The sequence below is a fragment of the Megascapheus bottae genome, chromosome 4, assembly GCF_031878675.1.
Source record: "Megascapheus bottae isolate mThoBot1 chromosome 4, mThoBot2.hap1, whole genome shotgun sequence".
Taxonomy (NCBI): domain Eukaryota; kingdom Metazoa; phylum Chordata; class Mammalia; order Rodentia; family Geomyidae; genus Megascapheus; species Megascapheus bottae.
This window is the reverse complement of record NC_143512.1, coordinates 6,775,043-6,794,916: the sequence shown is the minus strand read 5'-3', so window position 1 is coordinate 6,794,916 and position 19,874 is coordinate 6,775,043. Positions and strand designations below refer to the sequence as shown.

Sequence of the window (19,874 nt, the reverse complement as noted above, 5' to 3'; positions counted from 1 at the left end):
ATCAAGACACTGGAGTCACTCCTGTTGCTCAGTTTGGTTGTTTGCACTGTCCCCATGTAACACAGGGCTCAGATGATTTCATGGGGCTCGGGTTATACTATCCTTTCTTTCTTTTTCGTTTCTTGGCTGTTCCTGGGAACTGCTTTGGCACTGTCCCTGAGCTTTTGTGCTCAAGGCTACTACTGCATTACTTGAGCCACAGCTCCACTCCAGCTTTTCGGCGATTAATGTAGAGAAAAAAGTGTCAGACTGTCCTACCCAGGCTGGCTTTGAATGACGATTCTCAGATCTCAGCCTCCCGAGTTATTGGAATTACAAGATTGAACCACTGGTACCCAGCTGATTTTTCCTCTCTGGATCACTGTAACAAACAATTCCCCTTTCACACAGGGAAAGCATACATCCTGGCTTTTTGCTTAAGATCAAATCCTAGCCTGGAGCTATCAAAGCTGGTTGCGCACTTGAAAATCAGATGTTCTTAATGTTGTTGTGTTTTGCATTATGTGGACCTTTTCTGCTATTTGCTTTTGGTCACTTACTTGCAAAAATCATGGATAACCAACACACTAATGAATACAGGCCCTGACTGTTCGCCCCTGGGCTACAATTTCACTCATTCTAGCAATGTATACTTGTATAGTCCCCTTCTGGGCCCCTGGTTGCAGCTGCCAACACAGTTTATTCTCTGGCTTTAATTTTTCATGACCTTATTCTGTGCCCTATAGCGTTGCAGTCTCAGAAGTCTGGTCCTTTTCATAGCTGTTGTTGTGCAAATTTCATAGCCTCCTCACAGACCCAACTATAGTTGTAATGCTGTGTCTTCTTCACCCACTCCAGTGGGCTGGATTCACACTGTCAATATACAAATCCTAGGTTCACTCTTCTAGAAACTTTTCAAATGTCTCTTGAGCTCAGTTTCATTATCTCTAACAATCTTTTTAAGCTGGTTAAGTGAAAGAATACATATGAAGAATTGACATCAGTTTTGGCATTGGATGAGTAATCCATTTTGTTACTAGTTGTGCTAGTTGGTTATATTCTAATTGGTTATAGATTGACTTTCTTTTAGGCTTAGTTGGGTTCCTGATGCTCTGGTTCTGTCTTCTCTGGAGCTTTTGAAAGCCAATTCATTCATAGTGTTCCCTGATAAGAGCCAAGTATTCTTATGGCTTTAACTTCTTTGTAATTCTTTTGGTGACCACAAAAATTAATTCACTTCCTTTTCAAATAACAAGCTTAGTTTTCCTACAGCTAGAAAGAATACTTTCAGCTCTGAAGTTGTAAAAGAGCAAATTACTTTATACTTCTAGTTGAATAGTCCACTCTACTATTTTTTTTAATGCTCTTAGGTTTAGTATTATTGACAGACCACAATTGATCTTGCTCTTCGTTTGGTTCTTACTATTCTGTAGCTGTGTTCTTTTCCTCTAACTAGTAGACTTTTTTTTACCTTCCCATGTTGAGTGGCAACCCAGAGAAAACCTTGTGTTTACTCTTTTCATTGTAGTTGTGTGATTTGGTGTAGGTCTCTGATGTTTTGTCACCTTGCTTTCTAAATTGTAAAATACATTAATGATGGCCTAGATTTTCACCTGTATGAATCTGAGTCAACGGGAATAATGGTCATGAATGAGCATTGACTAATGCTAACACATAAGAGAGGAACTATCTTATATGAAAGTTCTGCTTTTAAAAAGTCTCAAGTTATAGTCAGACAGCAGTGGCTCCCACCTGTAATCCCAGCTACTGGGGAGGCTGAGGTTTGAGGCTCACGGCTCAAGGCCAGCCTGGGCATTAAAGACTGTGGGACTCTCATCTCCAGTTAACCATCAAAAGGCCAGACGTGGAGCCAGTGACTCCAATGCTAGAGAACTATCTTGAGCATAAAGGCTGAGGAACAGCACTCAGGCCCTGAGTTCAAGCCCTAGGACCAGCATATATAAAACAATGTCAAGTTACTATTTATTGTTTTATTCAGCATTCTATAACTTCATGATGAGTTAGGGTCCTTCTTTCTGCCCTTTGAAGAAGAAAAAGGCAGAAAAGAATTTATTTGAAGGTAAAATGAGAGCCATGAAAGTAGGAAGAATTATGAAACTCTGTAAGTGGGGAGGAGATTTGCCTGTCACCTCATGAGGGAAAGTCCAAGGATTCTTTTTCTGTTCCTGCTAGCCAGTTTGTCTCTGTCTTTGGAGATGTAGCTTTGGTTTGATTGGTTAAATAGTGGTCACTCATTGTCAAAGGACTCTCCAAATGGATGAAAGTTGACGTCTGGCTGGAACCCTCCCATCCTGGTCAAAAGTAGGAGTGCATGCTTTTGCAGCTGATCTAAGCATTCATGTCAGCACTTGACACCTCCTGCCTACAGTGGGAACAAGAAAGGTGATTTTTTGTGCTTTCTTTGTTTACCCACCCTGTGAGTCTTTGTTCTAGTTGCTTTCAATCCCTAACTGTCTAACTAAAGTCAAACACCTGTCATCTCCACAGTAAGAAATGTGGAAATGTATTCATTTAAAGAGATATGGGTGTAGTAGTCCACTTTGCATTACTACAACGAAGTACTTAATCTGGGTAGTTATGCAGAAAGGAATTTGTGTCTGTGGAGGCTGGAAGTCCAAATAACAAAGCTTTGGATTTGTCAGTGATACCATGGTAGATGACACTTCAGTACTGGATTGCATAGGAGAAGGATAGAATGCAGGTGAAAGAAGAAGCCAGAGTGAGAGGAAGTGGGAAGCCAGAGCGTGAGGAAGTGGGAAGCCAGAGTGAGAAGGAACAGGAAGCGACACTGAGAGCAAACAGGATCCACATCTTAAAGAGCCACAACCCCTTAACATCACCACACTGAGAACCGAGCCTTCCACACATGAAGCCTTAGCAACATGACTAAACCACACCCCAAACCAAGCAGTGGGTTGTAGACTAGAAGGGAAACTCTAGGGTTTCTAAATTGATCATGCAAAATTATGGGAAAATTCAGTCTTGCTGCAGGCTAATTTGAAGCATACCCCAGAATGCTGAATATATGAGGATCTTGCTGCTGTCTTTTGGGGAAGAGATAAGATAAAAGGATCTGAAATATAAACTAAGATTATATCTCACAAACTTTGATTGCAACCCCTGCTTGGTAATGTAATTGTCTTGTACTCTTGGACATGGAATTTATACTCTCTGGGCTACCCCTTCTTCATCTGCAGTTACTTGTGTAGTCTCTGTGAGGAAGAAAAGATACGTTAGTTATTAAGTGCCTGCCTCATGATGCCACAGGATGGAGAATAAGTGCTGTAGATACAGCCATCCTCAATACTTATGGGAGACACAGCAGGAAGTAGAGAAATTGCGGGGGGGTGGTCTCCTCAAACAGCCCTTTTAGTGTCCATGGCAGGAATTATTGCTCAAGCTTGGTCCTTTTTTGCCATAGTGTTCCTCCTGCTCTTGCCTGGGCAGATGTTACACATTGAAAGAATTGCCCAGAAAGGAATTGAATAGTCATTTTAGTTAAACTAGCAGGTGGGTAATTGCAGGAAAAGCATGACATTTAAGACCCTCCTCTGCCATATGTGAACTGTGTGACTGTGGACAGATCAACGACAATTATCAGCAACCAGATCTCATTACTGCTTTATTTAAGTGATAAGTCAGTGAGAAGTTTTAGCTTTTATGAAGGCTTCTTTGTGAAGAGACTTTGGTGAATCACAGAAGGTCATTTCTGAAGGTCATCTGGTCAGGATTGTCTCTCTGCTACAACACTTCCCTGGAACTGTTAAGTGCTTTTCTAGCCTCTGTGTTATATGTCACATTTTGAGATTTAAATTATAGATGACATCAACCTTGGGAATCTAGAACTATAAAAGAAATCCTTTCTCATATCTTCACTTAACGTTCCTTTGTAATGCTTCTATCGGATTTATGTTGAAGCTTAGTTTTCTTGTTGTTGATGATGCTGTTATTTTAGGAATACTGAGATTTGATATTGGGGACTCTTAGGCTCTACAGCCTGAGCAACTTCTCAGTCCTCTATCTGAGCTTAATGTGTTTTTACCCAGATTTGACATCTACTCTCTACCATTCATTCTTCTGAAAAAAAATCTAACTTTGTTGAGTGCTTATCTTAATAAATTGCTTAGATTGTGGAGAGGGTTGAGGAAGAATGAGATCTTGGATAGGGATGCAACTCACCGAACTCTTGTTTGTCTGAGTGAGCCCATGAGTTGAATTGTTGGGAGCAATTGAGAAGAGATCTAGAGGCAATAAGAGAAGCCATCAGGGAAGGAAAAATCACTGGTGTGACTGGTCTCTTCAGTGAGTGACACCTTAAGGAAGCAAACACAAATTGGTTACACTATGCTAGTAGCATTTTTATGAATGGTGAAAACATACTACGCTTATTACCACATGATAATTAGTATCATGATTTATTCCTATATAATAGAATTACACCTCTATATTGAGATGAAGAGCATATAGTAACCACTATCCATGAAAAGCCAGTTACACTTGAAGAATATGTAAATATATAAATGTGTGCATGTTCCTGAGTCTTGGGAATCTTTCCATCAGTGCCTGAAAAAGCCTACAGTCTTTTTATTCTCCTGTAATGGCTTCTAGAGTTTAGGTTCTTTTAAGTAAGTTGTGAGAAATGCTTGAGTTGAGCAAGAGCACAGTCAATTTGGTAAGAAAGAGATGGAGTTCTGGGTATTTACTACACAGTGTAGCTCTTGGCCCTCGCTATGGTTCTGTAACAGATTATTACACCCAATTTTTTTTCAGATGGATAGAAAGGACTAGTTCAAAGAGTTTAAATTTCTTGGCCAGGATGATATAACAATTCACCAACAAAGCTGGAATTACAACCAAAGACGGAGAGATACAATCTTTGGGGATGCTACATAGTCAATAATCATTCAGTCCAGGAAGTTTCATACTCTGCCTCCTTTTTTCAAATGAAGAGTTTTTTTTTTATAATTCCTTTCATGCTCTCCTTCAAGTCTTCCATTAATTATTTAGATCTCCTTTGTGGGAAAATAGTTTTGTTTTCTGCTCTAGAACTGTCAAGATAGACCACACACACTCACACACACACACACACACACACACACACACACACACACACACACACACACACACACACACCCCTATAAGCTAGTAATGATCTAGCCTAAGGGAATTTTCAATGATAAAGGAATAAACTGAAACCATGAAACAGTCAGAAAGCTGAGGACATGGAAGGAGCTGACACTGCTTTGTTGGTTTGGGCATGCTGATACCCTGGTTTCTTATTGTCACACACCCATATTGGATTGCCTGGTGAATGGCTCAATTCCAGGGCAGGTGCAGTGAAGGGATGTAATGAGCCTATTAAACTTCACTAATGACTTGTAAAGTCACTGAAGTGAGAGTAGCAGGTAGATTCATTCTACCTTGGGTCCCTCCACAAGAAGCATCAAATTGCCATTATTCAGTTTCCAGTTCTGCTGCAGCAGAATGCAGCTTTTTTGCTTTTTTAAAGATCAAGTTTGGGTTTTTGTCAAGTTGGCATGCAAGGAAGAATTTTCATAGACTATGTGTTCCGAGACTTCCACTGCACCATCCTTAAAATTTGTAGTGCTGAAACCAGATCCCCTGAGAGTCACTCAACAGTGGACATAGTATAACTGACAAAGAGGTATTCGAGGTTGGTTCTGTTTCTGCTCTTGGTACTGTTTTGTTGTACAGTGTTTAGCCATCTAGGAGCCGAGAAGTTAAAGGATCCAGATTCACTCATTCATGTGCATTTTGCTGTTGTTGTTTGATTCTTTACTCTCTTGTGCTGAACTTGGACTTGAACTCAGGGCTTCAAGCTTTTTACTTGGTTTTACTGCTTAAGACTGGCACTCTACCATTTGAGACACACCTCCACATTCTCACTCATTTTTCTGGTGATCATTTACTGAAAGACTTGTTCTGGGAGCTTTTGTGAACCATAATGGTTACATCCTTGAACAATACAGAAAAGATGTTTTTGCTCTGGAAACTTCTGGATTGTAGTGAAGAAAAGTAATGGTCAATTAAAGCGTCTGAGCATGAAAAGCACTGCTACAATCAAGAGGCACTTGGAGAGGAGTGGAGTGGAAAGGTGACTTTAGATTGTGTGGTTAGAAGAGAACACAGACAAGACATTATTTTAGCTGTGACTTTCAAGTAGAAGCCTCACACACAGAAGGGCTACAGCATGCATGGTGTGTGGCCGTCCAGGACTGAACTGGAATATATCTGGGGCATGTAGGCAGTTAGGAACAATTTCAGAGCAGAGAGGATGGAAGCCTGGTTATACTGGGATAAGATGGCAGTAGTAATTTCAAACTTTTCACCTGTTAGTAGCTTGATCCAGAGGTTTCTTTGTTAAGGAAAATGGTAAGCTGTGGCAGTGGGTAGGGGTAGCTTTGGAGACCTGACCATGATGAGAGGGAAAAGATGGTGTCGGAGAAGGCAAGAATACTTCCTGAGGATAATCCACAAGAAGGACCAGATCCAGAGCCCAGCAGAACAGATGCAGGGACTCTTCATCCAGCTGAACTAGAAGAAAGGCATTGCTAAATTGGAAGTGTGGCAGATCTGGTGGCAGGTGACCCCACAAACCATATCTTCTTTTATCTCATCAAATGAGAGAAAGTGTAAGGTAAGGATATAAGGAGATTGGGGAACACACCAAAATGTGCAGCTGTCATCATGGAGTATCACAGGAGAGTATCACAGCACTGTGCTGTTCATTTGAATGAAATCCATCAACACTGGTATAGCTTTCCTTCTAGCAAAGTTAAGAAACATTGTGAGTAGAAGGTGATTTGCTAGGTATGTAGAACTGAAGATTTTTACGAAGAATATTAACAATGGACGTGGAAGGGAATGGAGAATATTAGAACTTTTTGAAGAAAATTTACAAAGTTAGTAACTTGTGGACTCATTGTGTTCGATAAACAAGTTTGGAAATTGATTGAATAGAAGATCCTGATGATCAGGGATTAAGCTCTCAAGGTCTTAACAGATGCTTAAGAAAATGGAAGTGAGGAATCTGAATGGAGTGAGTAGAAGGGAAAGCATTACAGGACTCAAGTTTTGGAAGGAGCATCTATATGGCCCCTAAATAAACCAAGGATGATGAATTACACGTGAGAGGGAACTTAACCGTAGCTGCTTGCTAATGCTGTATAGGATATAAAGACCTCCACATGTTGTTTCAACAAACAAATGTGTTAGTGAAGGTAAAGTGTCGCGGTCTTCCAAGCTCTTATCATGCCTAGGTAAGCTGTTTGGCAATTCGTATGTGTAAGGTGGGCGAGGAGGGAAGAGGCACAGAAATGGTGGAACAAAAGGTGAGCAAGCGTGGCTGTGGTACTCACTAGATAGATACTGGGCTGAAAATGAGCTACACAACTCGTGGGTGGGATGGGAAGGAGGGAAAAACTGGGAAAGAGTGAAGGACAAGGTGGATTTGTCCAAAATGAAATATACTCTTTACTTGACTTGTAGAACTGTCGCACCTCTTTACATCACCTGTATAATAACCATAAATATAAATTTTAAAGGAGAGATTCATATGTTGAATTCAGATGGGCAATTTGGGGTTTGGACAATGCCTAGATGGTCTTTCTGAACATTCCTGCATAGCAGAATGTCCAAGATGATTCCTTCTGGATGTAGACAGATACCTAGTTCTTTTGTGTTTGTTTTTCCAGTCCTCGTGCTTGAACTCAGGGCCTGATCATTGTCCTTGAGCTTTCTCAAAGCTAGTACTCGACCACTTGAGCCTCTGCACCACCTCCAGCTTTTTCCATGTATGGGGTACTGAAGAATCGAACCCAGGGCTTTGAAAATGCTAGGCAAGCACTTTACCACTAGGCCATACTCCCGGCCCACATACCTAGTTCTGTCTGCAGAATCTGCAGCCTGTTGGCTGAGCTTAGTCAGAGAATCTTCTCTGTTCAGAGCTTCTGAGTTGATTCCAAAGCATGTCTAGGCTTATTAATCATTATGTTAAACTGTGCTACAGACAGCCTTAATCATTTAAAAAAAATCTCTTTTCTACTTAGATTAACTTGAAAACACTGAAGTGGTACTATGAGAAAGCAGTGGAGCTGAAACTCAGAACTAAAATTCTCTACTTGTTCGAGTAGGAATTTTAATATGGCATTCCATTTGCCCTCTTCTGATCCAGGAATAAACTATTTATTATACTGTAATTTTCCTTGGGGTGACAGGAGTTACCTTATCACAGGTTGCCAATATTACGTTGATAGAATCTAAGCTTATGTAATTTATTTTCTGCTTTAAAATCCACTTTTTCACTTACATTGTTTTATTAGATTCTCCTCTTATTCATTCCCTGATTTTATAGTAAAGATGCTCATTTACCAATTGATACCTTTATAACATGGCTCTTTCTGAGCCCTCAGCTTTTTATCTCTAGATCAACAAAATCTCTTCTACCTTGGTCTTATTCCAGACAGTGACTTATCAACACAGATAAACAGTGGATGAAGAAATGAATAGGAGACTGAAATGGGAAAGCACATTCAACTAATTGTTACCTTTCTGTCTCTTTACATGACTCAAGTTTTACAGTAGCTTTGGGAAAGTTTGGGCTTGAGTTTAGGGCCTTGTGCTCTCACAATGTCCTAACCACTTAAACTACAACTCTGCTTCCGGCTTTTTGCTAGCCAATTGGAGATAAGAGTTTCATGGACTTTTCTGCATAGACTGTCTTTGAAGTATTTGAATTATTTGAACTATTCTCAGATCTCAGCCTCCTGAGTAGCTAGGATTTTACAGACCTGAGCCACCAGTGCTGGGCTAAAGTGTCCAAGGCCTCTTAATAGTAACCTTGCCATACCACCTTCATCCTGGACCTCTTTCTCTCCTGCTATACACTGTGGACACAAATTAGATATAGCTGTGAATGAGATAGTAGATATTTTGTGCCTGGCTTGCCGCATTGCACAGCAGTTTGATGATGTGCCCAACATTCTGGCAGGTCCCATTGAGATGCATATTTTTCAGGGTACTACAATTAATTTAAGAACCAACATGTGCTGTGAGCCTATGAGATAGAACAGAACATGAATCAAGAAACCTCCTCTGACATCATAGAGTTTATGGGCCTACGTGTGGTAGGCATAATTAAACCCATATGATGAATGTTACTGGGGAAGAGCCAACCTGTGTAGTCAGAACACAGAGCAAGGGCCTTTGAGCTGGCCTTGGAACAACAGGGAAGGCTCTCTGGAGGAAGAGGCTTTTGAGCTCTGAGACTAAAGATGAATCTACCCTGTCTGGGGATAGTGGTGGGAGGTGGGGCAAGTCAGGCAAAGAAACAGCAGGGGTGATGGAGTCCTCTCCATCAGAAGATGAGCTAGGGCTCCCTCGGGGTGTCTGGAGAAGTCTCCAGGCATCTGTGCATCTGGGAAACAAAGCCAGAGGATGAAAGGACAGGCAAGTCTACAATAGTACAAGAGTACCCTAGCCACAAAACCCAATAATTTGAAGGCCCCTTAGCCTTCTTTTCGGCAATGTGTACACAGAAAAAAAAATGGCCCCAGATTAATGATTAATCTAGGTATCTAGAACTCATTTATACAATCGAACACACAAACACTGATTTTTTTCTGTCATGAGAGAATGTGTGCTACCTGTACATTCGATGTGGCATGCACTTAGTGTGGCTTCTAAGTAAGGGGTTATTACTCATCTTGCTGGGAAGCGAGCATGCTCACAGGCTCGATCTGTATAAGACTAAGGTCACTCTTTCTAGCAGCATAAAAGCCACTTGACCAGGCTGAAATGTGTTCCCCAACTCTGTCACACACTTATCCCCTAATGGCTTTTGTGAATGCAAGCTGAAGGGCTTTAATGATGTATTAGGGAAAGGCAGTGAGAATGCCAGAGTGGAGTGTCAGAGCTGTGGAGAACCACAGTGCTGTGTTCTGCTTGCTGAGTCCTTCCTCACCCCCATCTCCTGACAGCTTTGACAACTGCATGAGCCATTTCTTGTAGTATTTAGCATCAGACCATTCCCTCGAACCAATTATTTTTTTCATTAAAAAATAAAAATGATATGTGTTTAAGATATACTGCTTTGATAAGCATATTTAGAAGGAGAAGATTTTTTTGGTCAAATTCTCATATTCATCTCACATGGTTACCTTTTTCGTTGTGGTAGGAGTGTCTGATATCCACCATCTTAGCAGATTTTTACTGTACAGTACAGCATTATTAGCTATAATCTCAAGCCATGCACCAGCACAAAGAAGATCTGTCCTTTCATCCTGGAATAACAATCAAGTAATTAGAAGCATTAAACCCTCACCTTAAAAGATATCTAATCTCTGCAAGGTTAAAATGCAACCACATTATAGATCAGTTACCTCTGTTTAATAGAGTGAGTTTATATTATCTGTGTAACCGGGGTTACACATAAAAATGATAATTAGTATTACTAACAGTACTTCATAGCAATTTAAATCCCCCATCTAACCTTTTGAACCAAATGTTTAATATGCCTTAACAATTACGAGTCTGAGCTTTTAAAGAAGGAAGAGCCCAGGTTCAGAGTCCCATTATCCCATGTATCAGCTGAATAACCCTGAGTAAAGCCTCATTTTCTGAAATACAAATTGGAAATGTTAATGGACATTGTCTCATAGACTTGCCTTGAGAATGGAAAGCAAGCGGAAGTGGTGAGAGGCCTCATGTCAGACATTGTTAGAGTGTTTTGAATATTTTTGTCTCCCTCCTATAGTACTGTGTACTTGCTTGTTGTATAATGAATAACTTTTTCTTTTCTTTATACTCCCCTAGGGATATGAAGCCTGACAATATTTTACTTGATGAGCATGGTAAGAAAATGATTTGTTCATGATCAACTACCTGGCACGCATGAGTATAAGACATATTGATGCTACCATGTCCTAAAGTAGTCTTGCTTCCTTCAGTTGAGCTTATATATCAACTTCATTTTCAGGGATGGAGTGAAATATGTAATATATAGTATGCATAAGTTTTATTATTTGTACAGGAGCATAGTCCAGTAATATACTCCTAAATAAGATTATATTTATGTGATGAGAACATTGTTCTCTCTACTTATTTTTTTTTCTAATGCTGCTTCTCTGAAATGAACGATCACAGTGGCTTTCTAATTTCTTTTTTGCCTTATAAGGAGCAAGCAGGACTCAAGCTCCAACCAGTAATATTATGCATCAAATTATTGGTATTATTTTGTTTTCCATCTAAGTTTTGGCATTTCTTCTTATGAGGCGAGTTGATTTACAGTTAAGGAAGAGTTATTACATTTTGTGCCCATTTTTTTAACAATAAGTCCATTTAAAGAAAAGTAGAACATTGATAAGAGTAGTTTATATACTCAGATGTAAAACTGACAGGTTTGCAGTGATGACCACGAAGGTGGCTAAAGTTCAGGAAATGTTGACTGGGTATCCACTTGATCAAGCTTTTGCCAACAGTGAAATGAATGATGTATGACCAATGAAAGGAAATATGTGTATTCTTTACCTAATATTTATTTCCACCTGTGTTTGCATTCATTGGTATTCCATTAGGGCAGACCTCTATGATACATAGCTCGAATACTACAAATCTTATTTGGTAATAGGATCTTTGTTCTTGCCAGATATGGTGGCTCACACCTTACTCCTATGAAGTTGGAAGTAGGAAGACTGTGGTCTGAGGCTAACCTAAGCAAATGTACAAGATTCATATGAAAACCACACTAAAGCACAAGGGTCAGAGTGATGGCTCACGTGGTACAACGTTTGTTAAAGAAGCATGGACACTGATTTCAAACCCCAGTACTGCCTAAAGCAAACAAATCCCTGTCCTTTATTAAGAAAGCTGTCCAGATTAGTGCTAAGTCTGCAAAGTTCTTTATTCATGTAAATTTTACAAACAAGATTTACAAGTAGAACGGCAATACCAAGTTCTGTCCAATTGCTCATTATTTATTTACCCAGTGGAGATTTGAATCAGATTTGGCACAGTCCACCTGTGCTCAGAGAACTAAGAAACATTTTTGTGTATGCCCTCTAATCTCAAAGCTCATGGTCATTATTTATTTCTGCCTTACCTTTACTGCTTTTGACATTTGGGAACAGATTTCTGAATCTGAGAAATGTGAGCGATGGTGAGATTTAGCATGAAGGTGACTTTTATGAAAACACCATCTCTCCTTGGTCTCAATAAGAGCCACCATTGTTTCTGTCCTGATATAGCAGACTTTATGAAGCTGATAACTGGGGAAAGGCAACGTATAGAGGCTGTTTCTTTGCAACTGAGACACAAAGTGCTCTCTGTGTGATCAAGCTTTCTGTCAACACATGGCTACTTAAACAGAGCCCAGGTGGGGTTTAGTTACATTTGTTCCAATAACAAGCTGCTTCGTACAGGGCACCTGTCGCCCTATCATTTGTAGAGGCCCTTAGCTGAGATATATAGATCGAATATTCCAAGAACAATATTGTTAATTCTTAAGTCTCAGATATTTCACGAGGGTACACTTGTCCTTCATTCACCTACTCTCTTATTTTCGTGACAACACAGTGATTGTAAATTAGAAAAAATGATCCAGATACCAATTAACCTTCAAGGTCAACCACACTTAAGAGACTAGTCTTGTGAAGGAATGTATAATAGGTTAGGATAAGAGTGTGGATTCTGGAGTCTGACTGCGTTAGTTTAAACCCCAACTCACTACTCACTGAGAAATTTGATAGGCTGGTTAAAGAATTATCTGTGTCTTAGTTTCTGTGGAGAACAAAAGAGGATTTAACATATGGGTTATTATAAAGACTGAAACACACACACACACACACACACACACACACACACACACACATTACTGTGGTTGAGGTAGTGTCTGCCATAAAGAATCCACTCATAAGAGCCAAATATGAATATCACTCTGAAGAAGTAGTAGGTACTTTTTACTCTGAAAAGGCTGAAGTTCTTCATCTTGTTTCCTGTGGTTTTGTGTAAAACTATATGTATCTCATAGGCACAAATCTTTATCAGATAGACTCTGTAAAATCTGAGTACTTACCAAATTATAAGGAGATAATTATTTGGTTTCCAGAAGTAACGAGACAAAGATGTTGCTTACCCACTCAGACCTTTTGTGGAAACGATGTCATTTCGCTCTTAATTGTGCAACTCCCTTGTCTGTGGCCCATTCTGACTTCCTGCACAAGTGCAGGGGTCTGTCGCCACTGCTCATGACATTCTATTCTGTGAGACTGGGGCTTTGTCACTGTGAAAATCTCAGCTGTCCGCCCCACTTCCATCTGCCTGAAGGACAGTTCATTCTTCTCAGATGCTGTGTTATTTCCAATGACCCCTTCCACTCTGGAGTTTTTGACTTCAACAATGAATTCAGAGGAGGCTTTTCTGTATGTTGTTCCTGTCCTGAACTCAACTTGAGAATCACTACTGTTAATAAAAGGAACAAAATTGCTTACGGAGGCCAGAACATAAATGGGATAGAAGCAAACAAGCAAAAAAAAAATTGAGTCATTCTCTGACCAGTGTGTTAGGCAACCTTTTAGAGGAAAATAATTCTTTTGGAGTTCCTTTTCATTTACATTTGGAAAAATTAGGACTTTGGACATTGCTCAGGGACTATAATGACCTTTCTTTCTTTTTTTCTTCCTTCCTTCTTTCCTTCCTTCCTTCCTTCCTTCCTTCCTTCCTTCCTTCCTTCCTTCCTTCCTTCCTTTCTTTTTCTTTTTGTTGTGCCAGTCCTATAGCTTGAACTAGGGCTGGGCATTGTTCCCTGAGTTTCTTCTGTTCAGGACTAGTGTTTTACCACTTGAGCCACAAGTAGAACTTGTAGTTTATTGGAGATCAGAGTTTCATAGACTTTCTTGCTGTGATTCTCAGAGTTCAGTCTCCTAAGTAACTAGGACCTATTGGTTTGAGTGGTACCTGGCTTCGTGAATTACTTTCAAGTGAATCTATTCCTAAGCCTATCCTCTCCTAATTCATTTTGCAATGGAGCCTGTGACAGCCAGCAGAACCACAAATCAACATCTGACTTTTCTTGTGTCTACTATTATGGTTTTCTAAGTGGGGGGTCATCTTTGAAGCCTTTGTCCATTTTTCACCCACACTTGTCTATTTCATCCCAATGAACTCTCACATGAGCCTCTTACATGTGGAATTTAGCAACTGTGACATTACCTTTCTTTCTTCTTCTTGGTTAAACATTACCTCTACACCCATCTTTTCAAGTACGCTCTCTATAATATGTAGCTTAAATTTTAATACAGCCATACTCACAGACAGGCAAGATTTTGTTTTGTTCTTATTGATTCATAGTGTTCATATCCACCAGGAAAATATTGACAATTAAATGAGGTGGTTGTGATGTAAAGAATCTCTCCACAATAAGAATGAATATTTCTTGAACATCGGCATTTGACATAAAAAATGTTTTTAATTTAGAGTCTACCTGTGACTAGTCTCCCCAAAGGTCTCATTGATTAGTTGAGAGCCAAGATAGGATCAAGTCTTAAGTGACTCATAACCTGCTGTCTTCATATGTTTTCACGTGCTAGCAATATAAATGGTCCATCGAACTCCATCAGTTTCATTGCGTCTGTAACTCCTGTGCTTTCATTAAGTCACTCAGGAAATGAGTGCTGCATCCAGAAGAAAAATCAAATCTGACAATTCAGAGACGATGACAGTTATGGAACCATGATTTATATTTCTTAATATCATCCCTCGTCTCAAGGAGAAGAGGCAAATACTGAGAAAGAAGAATTGAGCCTTCTGTTTCAGCAGTCTCCCCCATGGGGAGTTTGACAATGTGCTTTAAAGTCAAGTGGACACGGTCACTTGGAAAATATTGGCAATACTGTACCCGACCCCAAGATAATGATATTTATTAGTCTCAGGGAGTATCTATGGATAACAAGCATTTCCAGGAAAAAAAAATGTGGTGCACATAGTCTAAATGCCTTCAAAGGGCAGTTTGGACAGTTCATAAAGGAATGGTCAGTTGTATGATTACAGAGCCCTGCAGCACAGGGATAATGAGAAAGACTCTCAGACTGAGCACAGTGAAAAAAAGCCAGAGGGGACCGGGAGTTTGGCCTCGTGGTAGAGTGCCTACCTAGCATGCACCAAAACCCGGATTCGATTCCTTGGTACCACACACATAGAAAAAAAATCCAAAAGTGGTGCTGAGGCTCAAGTGGTAGAGCTCTAGCCTTGAGAAAAGTCCAAAGACAGTGCTCAGGTCCTGAGCTCAAGCATAGGACTGGCAAAAACAAACAAACAACAAAAACAGAGATAATGATAATGTTGGGTGATTCCAGGACTCTGTTAGAGGAATCTGGAATGAGCATATGAGCATATATATTCATAGTACATTATCATCATAATTCCATAGATAGGTGCAGTGTACTCTATAAACAAGTTCACTCCTCAACTATGTGTCTTGAACTGGCCCATCTTCCTTCTTCCATTGTGGAAGTGTTTGATGTGTTTCATTATGAAATTTATATAAATAATTATATGGAGAGACCTATACATATGTACATAAATATACATATATGAGTGTATATAATTATGCATATATATGTATATATGTACAGTGTAGGTAACATGTACATATACATATATTTATGACACTCTCCATTTCCTCTTTAGAGAGCCACCCTTTTTTCCATGAATTCAGATTTTAATGTGATCCTCTGTGGAAAGCACCAAAGATAAAAAATGAATCTAGAGCGAATCATGTTGAGTGAGACAAGTCAAGACCAAAGGAACAAAAGGCGGTATCCTTAAACAGTACAAGAGAGAGGACTCAATATTTGCATACCCAATGCTTTGGACATGGTATTGGAAAATAAGCATAACTACATAGACATAAAAACCTATGACTCTATAGACATAATGTTTTACTTCATACAATAATATGTATCTATGATATACAAACCCTTGGCCTAATTTTGATTTTGTTCTAAAAACTAAGTGTGAGTGATTGTATATAGAGATTCCCTTCTTGAATACTTGTTTCTTAAACATGTCACTTGACATATGATGTAAAAAACAATGTTAATAAATTCTTTAATAAAAAAGAAAGGCAACCTTGCCCCCAAAATGCTAGGTCATAAATTTCTTAGCTTACTGGTGACTAAATGCTGTTTGGGAGTGTTGAGGATATTTGGTATGAGAAGTGTGGTCCCTGGGAGAATTCCACGTTATCCCCTCTCATTTCTGCCCTATCTTAACAAAACTAGACAAATGTAAGCCAGAGGCTTGTACTCACATCTTTCATTCTAACTACTCAGGAGGCTGGAGTCAGAAAATCATGTCTCAAAGCCAGTGGAGAGGGTGAGGGTGGAACCCTGAGACTGTTATCTCCAATTAGCCAAAAGAATTCAGAAGTGAAATATGGCTCACATTGTAGAGTACGAGCCTTGAGTATACAAGTCAAGTAAAATTATAAGGTCCAGAGTTCCAACCCCAGTACTGGCAATTAATTAATTAACAGACAAATAGAATCATAACAATAGAAATATTACCATCAAACAAAATAGTCTTCACAAATGAAAATGCTAACACCTTAAAACAATTGTGATGCTAACAGCTCCTGTAACAGACTTCTTGTCCATAGGAATTTTACGCTGCCCTTTTTGTTCCTACTGGTACAAATGTAGGAAGCACAGTGAACTTTGTGGGATGTATTTTGTGCCATAGCTAAGAGTCAGACCTACATTATATTGCCATGAATACTGGATCTGGGATTCTAAATAATATCTTGATCATTCTTTTTTAAAAGTCTTATTGATAGATTGATTGTACTGAGGATTGAACTCAGGTCCTTGTACTTATTGGGCAAGCACTCTATCACATGAGCTATAACTTCAGCTCCCCTTCTTTTTGATGATAGAACGATAAACAAATTCAACTTAGGAAAAGGACTTAAAGTCTCTTATGAGTTAGGGAAGAGAGTCAGAGAAAACATCAGGTCTACTGGTCCCTAGAATCCTGTTCTTCATACGGCCCTTTAAAGACAAGTTGATTTCAGAGGTGAGTGCAGGTGGCTCACATCTGTAACCGAAGCTGTTTGAGTAGATAAAGACTGAGGATCATGGTTCAATACTAGTGAAGTTAGGAATTCAAAGCTAGTAAAAATGTAACCAGGAAAGTCTTATCTCCAATTAACCACCAAAATTCAGAAGTAGAGCTGTGGCTCAGATAGTGGAGCATCAACCTTTAGGGAAAAATCTAAGCAATAGCACCCAGCCCTTAAGTTCAGGCCCCAATACTGGTAAGAAATAAATACATAAGCTGAGTTACCTTGTTAGGGAATGATGGATGGACAAGCCAAACTCCTTGTACTCTCCACATGAAATATTAATGGCATTAAAAAAAAAGAACAGGAACTCTTTCTTGGAAATGATCCACATTGTTCCAGTTTGTAGTAATTTTGCCTTTAATTTTTCAAGATCCCCTAAGAGATATGTAGAATTTTGATACTTTGAATACCTGTCAGCTGTGTCTCTCTTGATGCCCGTAGGTTAAATAACTTAGACTGAGGCCAACAGATAAAAATGATTGAAGTAGGGACAGGCACTGAGGGACTGCTCAAAAAGCTGCACTCTGGGGCTCATAGTTTGAAGCCACTCAAGACAGAATAGTTCGAGAGAGTGTCACCTCCAATGTACCCCCAAAAGGCTAGAAATGAAGCTGTGTGATTCTAGTGCCAGAGCTTCCGACCTTGAAGGACCAAGCTAAGTGACAATGCCCAGGCCCTGAGCTGAAGCCCAATGACTGTCACCAAAAAAAACAAAAACAAAACAGAAAAAGGCGGGGAGGAAAGATGCAGAATTATTAGATCTTTCTATGCGTTTACAAATCAAAGACTAATCTATTTCATTCTGGCTAAGGGAGGATTCCTGGTTTAAGGTTATATTTGGCCTTGAAGGACAGAGTAAGTCGTTGTAACTAGCATGCAAGAGCTAAGAGACTGAGCTTCAGTGAGACGCATTACCATGACACTTTGCTAATGAGACTTCATCTTCTCCCCCTTCCTCTCCCCAGGGCATGCGCACATCACAGACTTCAACATCGCGGCCATGCTTCCCAAGGAGTCTCGGATCACCACCATGGCTGGTACCAAGCCTTACATGGGTAAGAGCTTCTTCATGAATTTCCTTCTTTCCTTCCTTTCTTCCTTCCCTCCTTCCTCTCTCCCTTCCTTCCCTTCTTTTTTGCTGGTCCTGGGGCTGCTGAGGAATGGAACCCACAGCTTTGTGCATGGTAGGCAAGCAGTCTACCACTAAGCCACATTCTACCCTTTTCTGAGCAAAGCTTTTGTGTCTTATTCCTTTACATACTACATTGAATTTGGGGCAGCTAGAGCAGACAACTGCCTTTCTGACTGTACCTGGGAGCTTCTGAGTCAACAAGTCTGAAATGAGTCTGAGAACTATTAGCAAGTAGAGAGGATGACTGTCTTAACACAGAAGGGTCATTGATCACATTTGGAAAACTGGCTATTTCACCAGCTAATTAAGACAGGGTTATCTGCTTCCCAACCAGAAGAGTAATAGAATAAATGCTGACTTCTTAATTCTACATGCTTGAAAGGATTCTCAGACGCTGGCAACCAAGAGTGAGCTATTACCCATAAGATCTCCACCTCATGGAGCTTACATACTAGTGGGAGAAAATTAAATAATAACACAACAACTGGGTGCTTGTGGCTCACACTTATACCTGGAGCTACTCAGGAGGCTGGGATTTGAGGACTGTATTTCAACGCCCATCAAAGCAAGAAAGACTATCAGACTGCTATCTGATTAACCACCAAAAATTCAACAGTAGAGCTGTGGCTGAAGTGGTAGAGCACTAGCCTTGGACAAAAAAAAAATCTCAGGAACTGCACCAATACCCTAAATTCAAGACTCAGAACTGGCACACATACATGTAGGAATGTAATAATTTAATATAATACTGAGATTATGTGACAAAACAACCATTCTAAAGTTTACATAATATTGCATTGCCTGCATAAGACTAACATGTCCAAAGTATGTTTCCAATTATAATTTTATCTTTAATTTTATTGCCCCAACAATAATGTAAGTTCTTTTTAAACTATCAGAAATGTGAGCTGGCTCTGTATAATTTAGCTTATAGTGAAATATAGATGAGAGCTAACCATAAAGTTGGACGCAAAGTTACCCCATGTTTAACTGTCGAAACAAATGGTTTTATTAGAAGCTATTTTCTCTGGATAGACATCACTTTATCAAATTCGCCTTATCTTTTTTCTATACTAGATATAAAGACAGAACCTCTCAGGGCACATTCAGTACTTGAAACAAGTGAGTTCTTTCCTTTTGTTGTTCCTAAGGCGTGTGAGCACAACTGCAAATATTTATCTGTAAATGCTTGAGGTGTCCACAAGAAGATGGACCTGTCAGTCCATTCTTGTTTCTTAGTACCAGAACCTACTGAATGGCCCTAGAGATGAAGTTCATAGTTTTGCCACAGAAGTTTGATGAACTTGAGAACAGGTCTTGCTGGGGATGCTACCATCAGGAGATGGGGTGAGTGTGTTTGAGAAGTAGCTAAAGCTCGTAGTACACCACAGGGGCCCTTCTAGTTCTGGGGTTCTGGGGTGTAGATTAAAAGTGAAAGTATCATCAGCATGGCTTACTGGAGACATCACTGGATCCTAAACAGACAGCTACCTCTGAGCCCAAAGCATTGAAAGCAGTTTTAGATCCTAGACCTCAACTCTTGGAGTTGCACAGCAGGTCCAGCCACACTTCTCTGAATGTTGAGTGAAAATATACAGTGAAGGA

The 19,874-nt window shown here is 39.8% G+C and overlaps 1 protein-coding gene across 1 annotated transcript in view; it reads left to right on the top strand.

Moving 5' to 3' along the window:
* The window catches only part of Stk32a (serine/threonine kinase 32A), a 121,656-nt gene that overhangs the window by 77,466 nt on the left and 24,316 nt on the right, over positions 1-19,874 (top strand). Inside the window, exons 6-7 of the mRNA XM_090331086.1 lie at positions 10,834-10,871; positions 18,103-18,192. Of these exons, the coding sequence (XP_090187212.1) occupies positions 10,834-10,871; positions 18,103-18,192 (128 nt within the window). The remainder of the gene's footprint in view (positions 1-10,833; positions 10,872-18,102; positions 18,193-19,874) is intronic.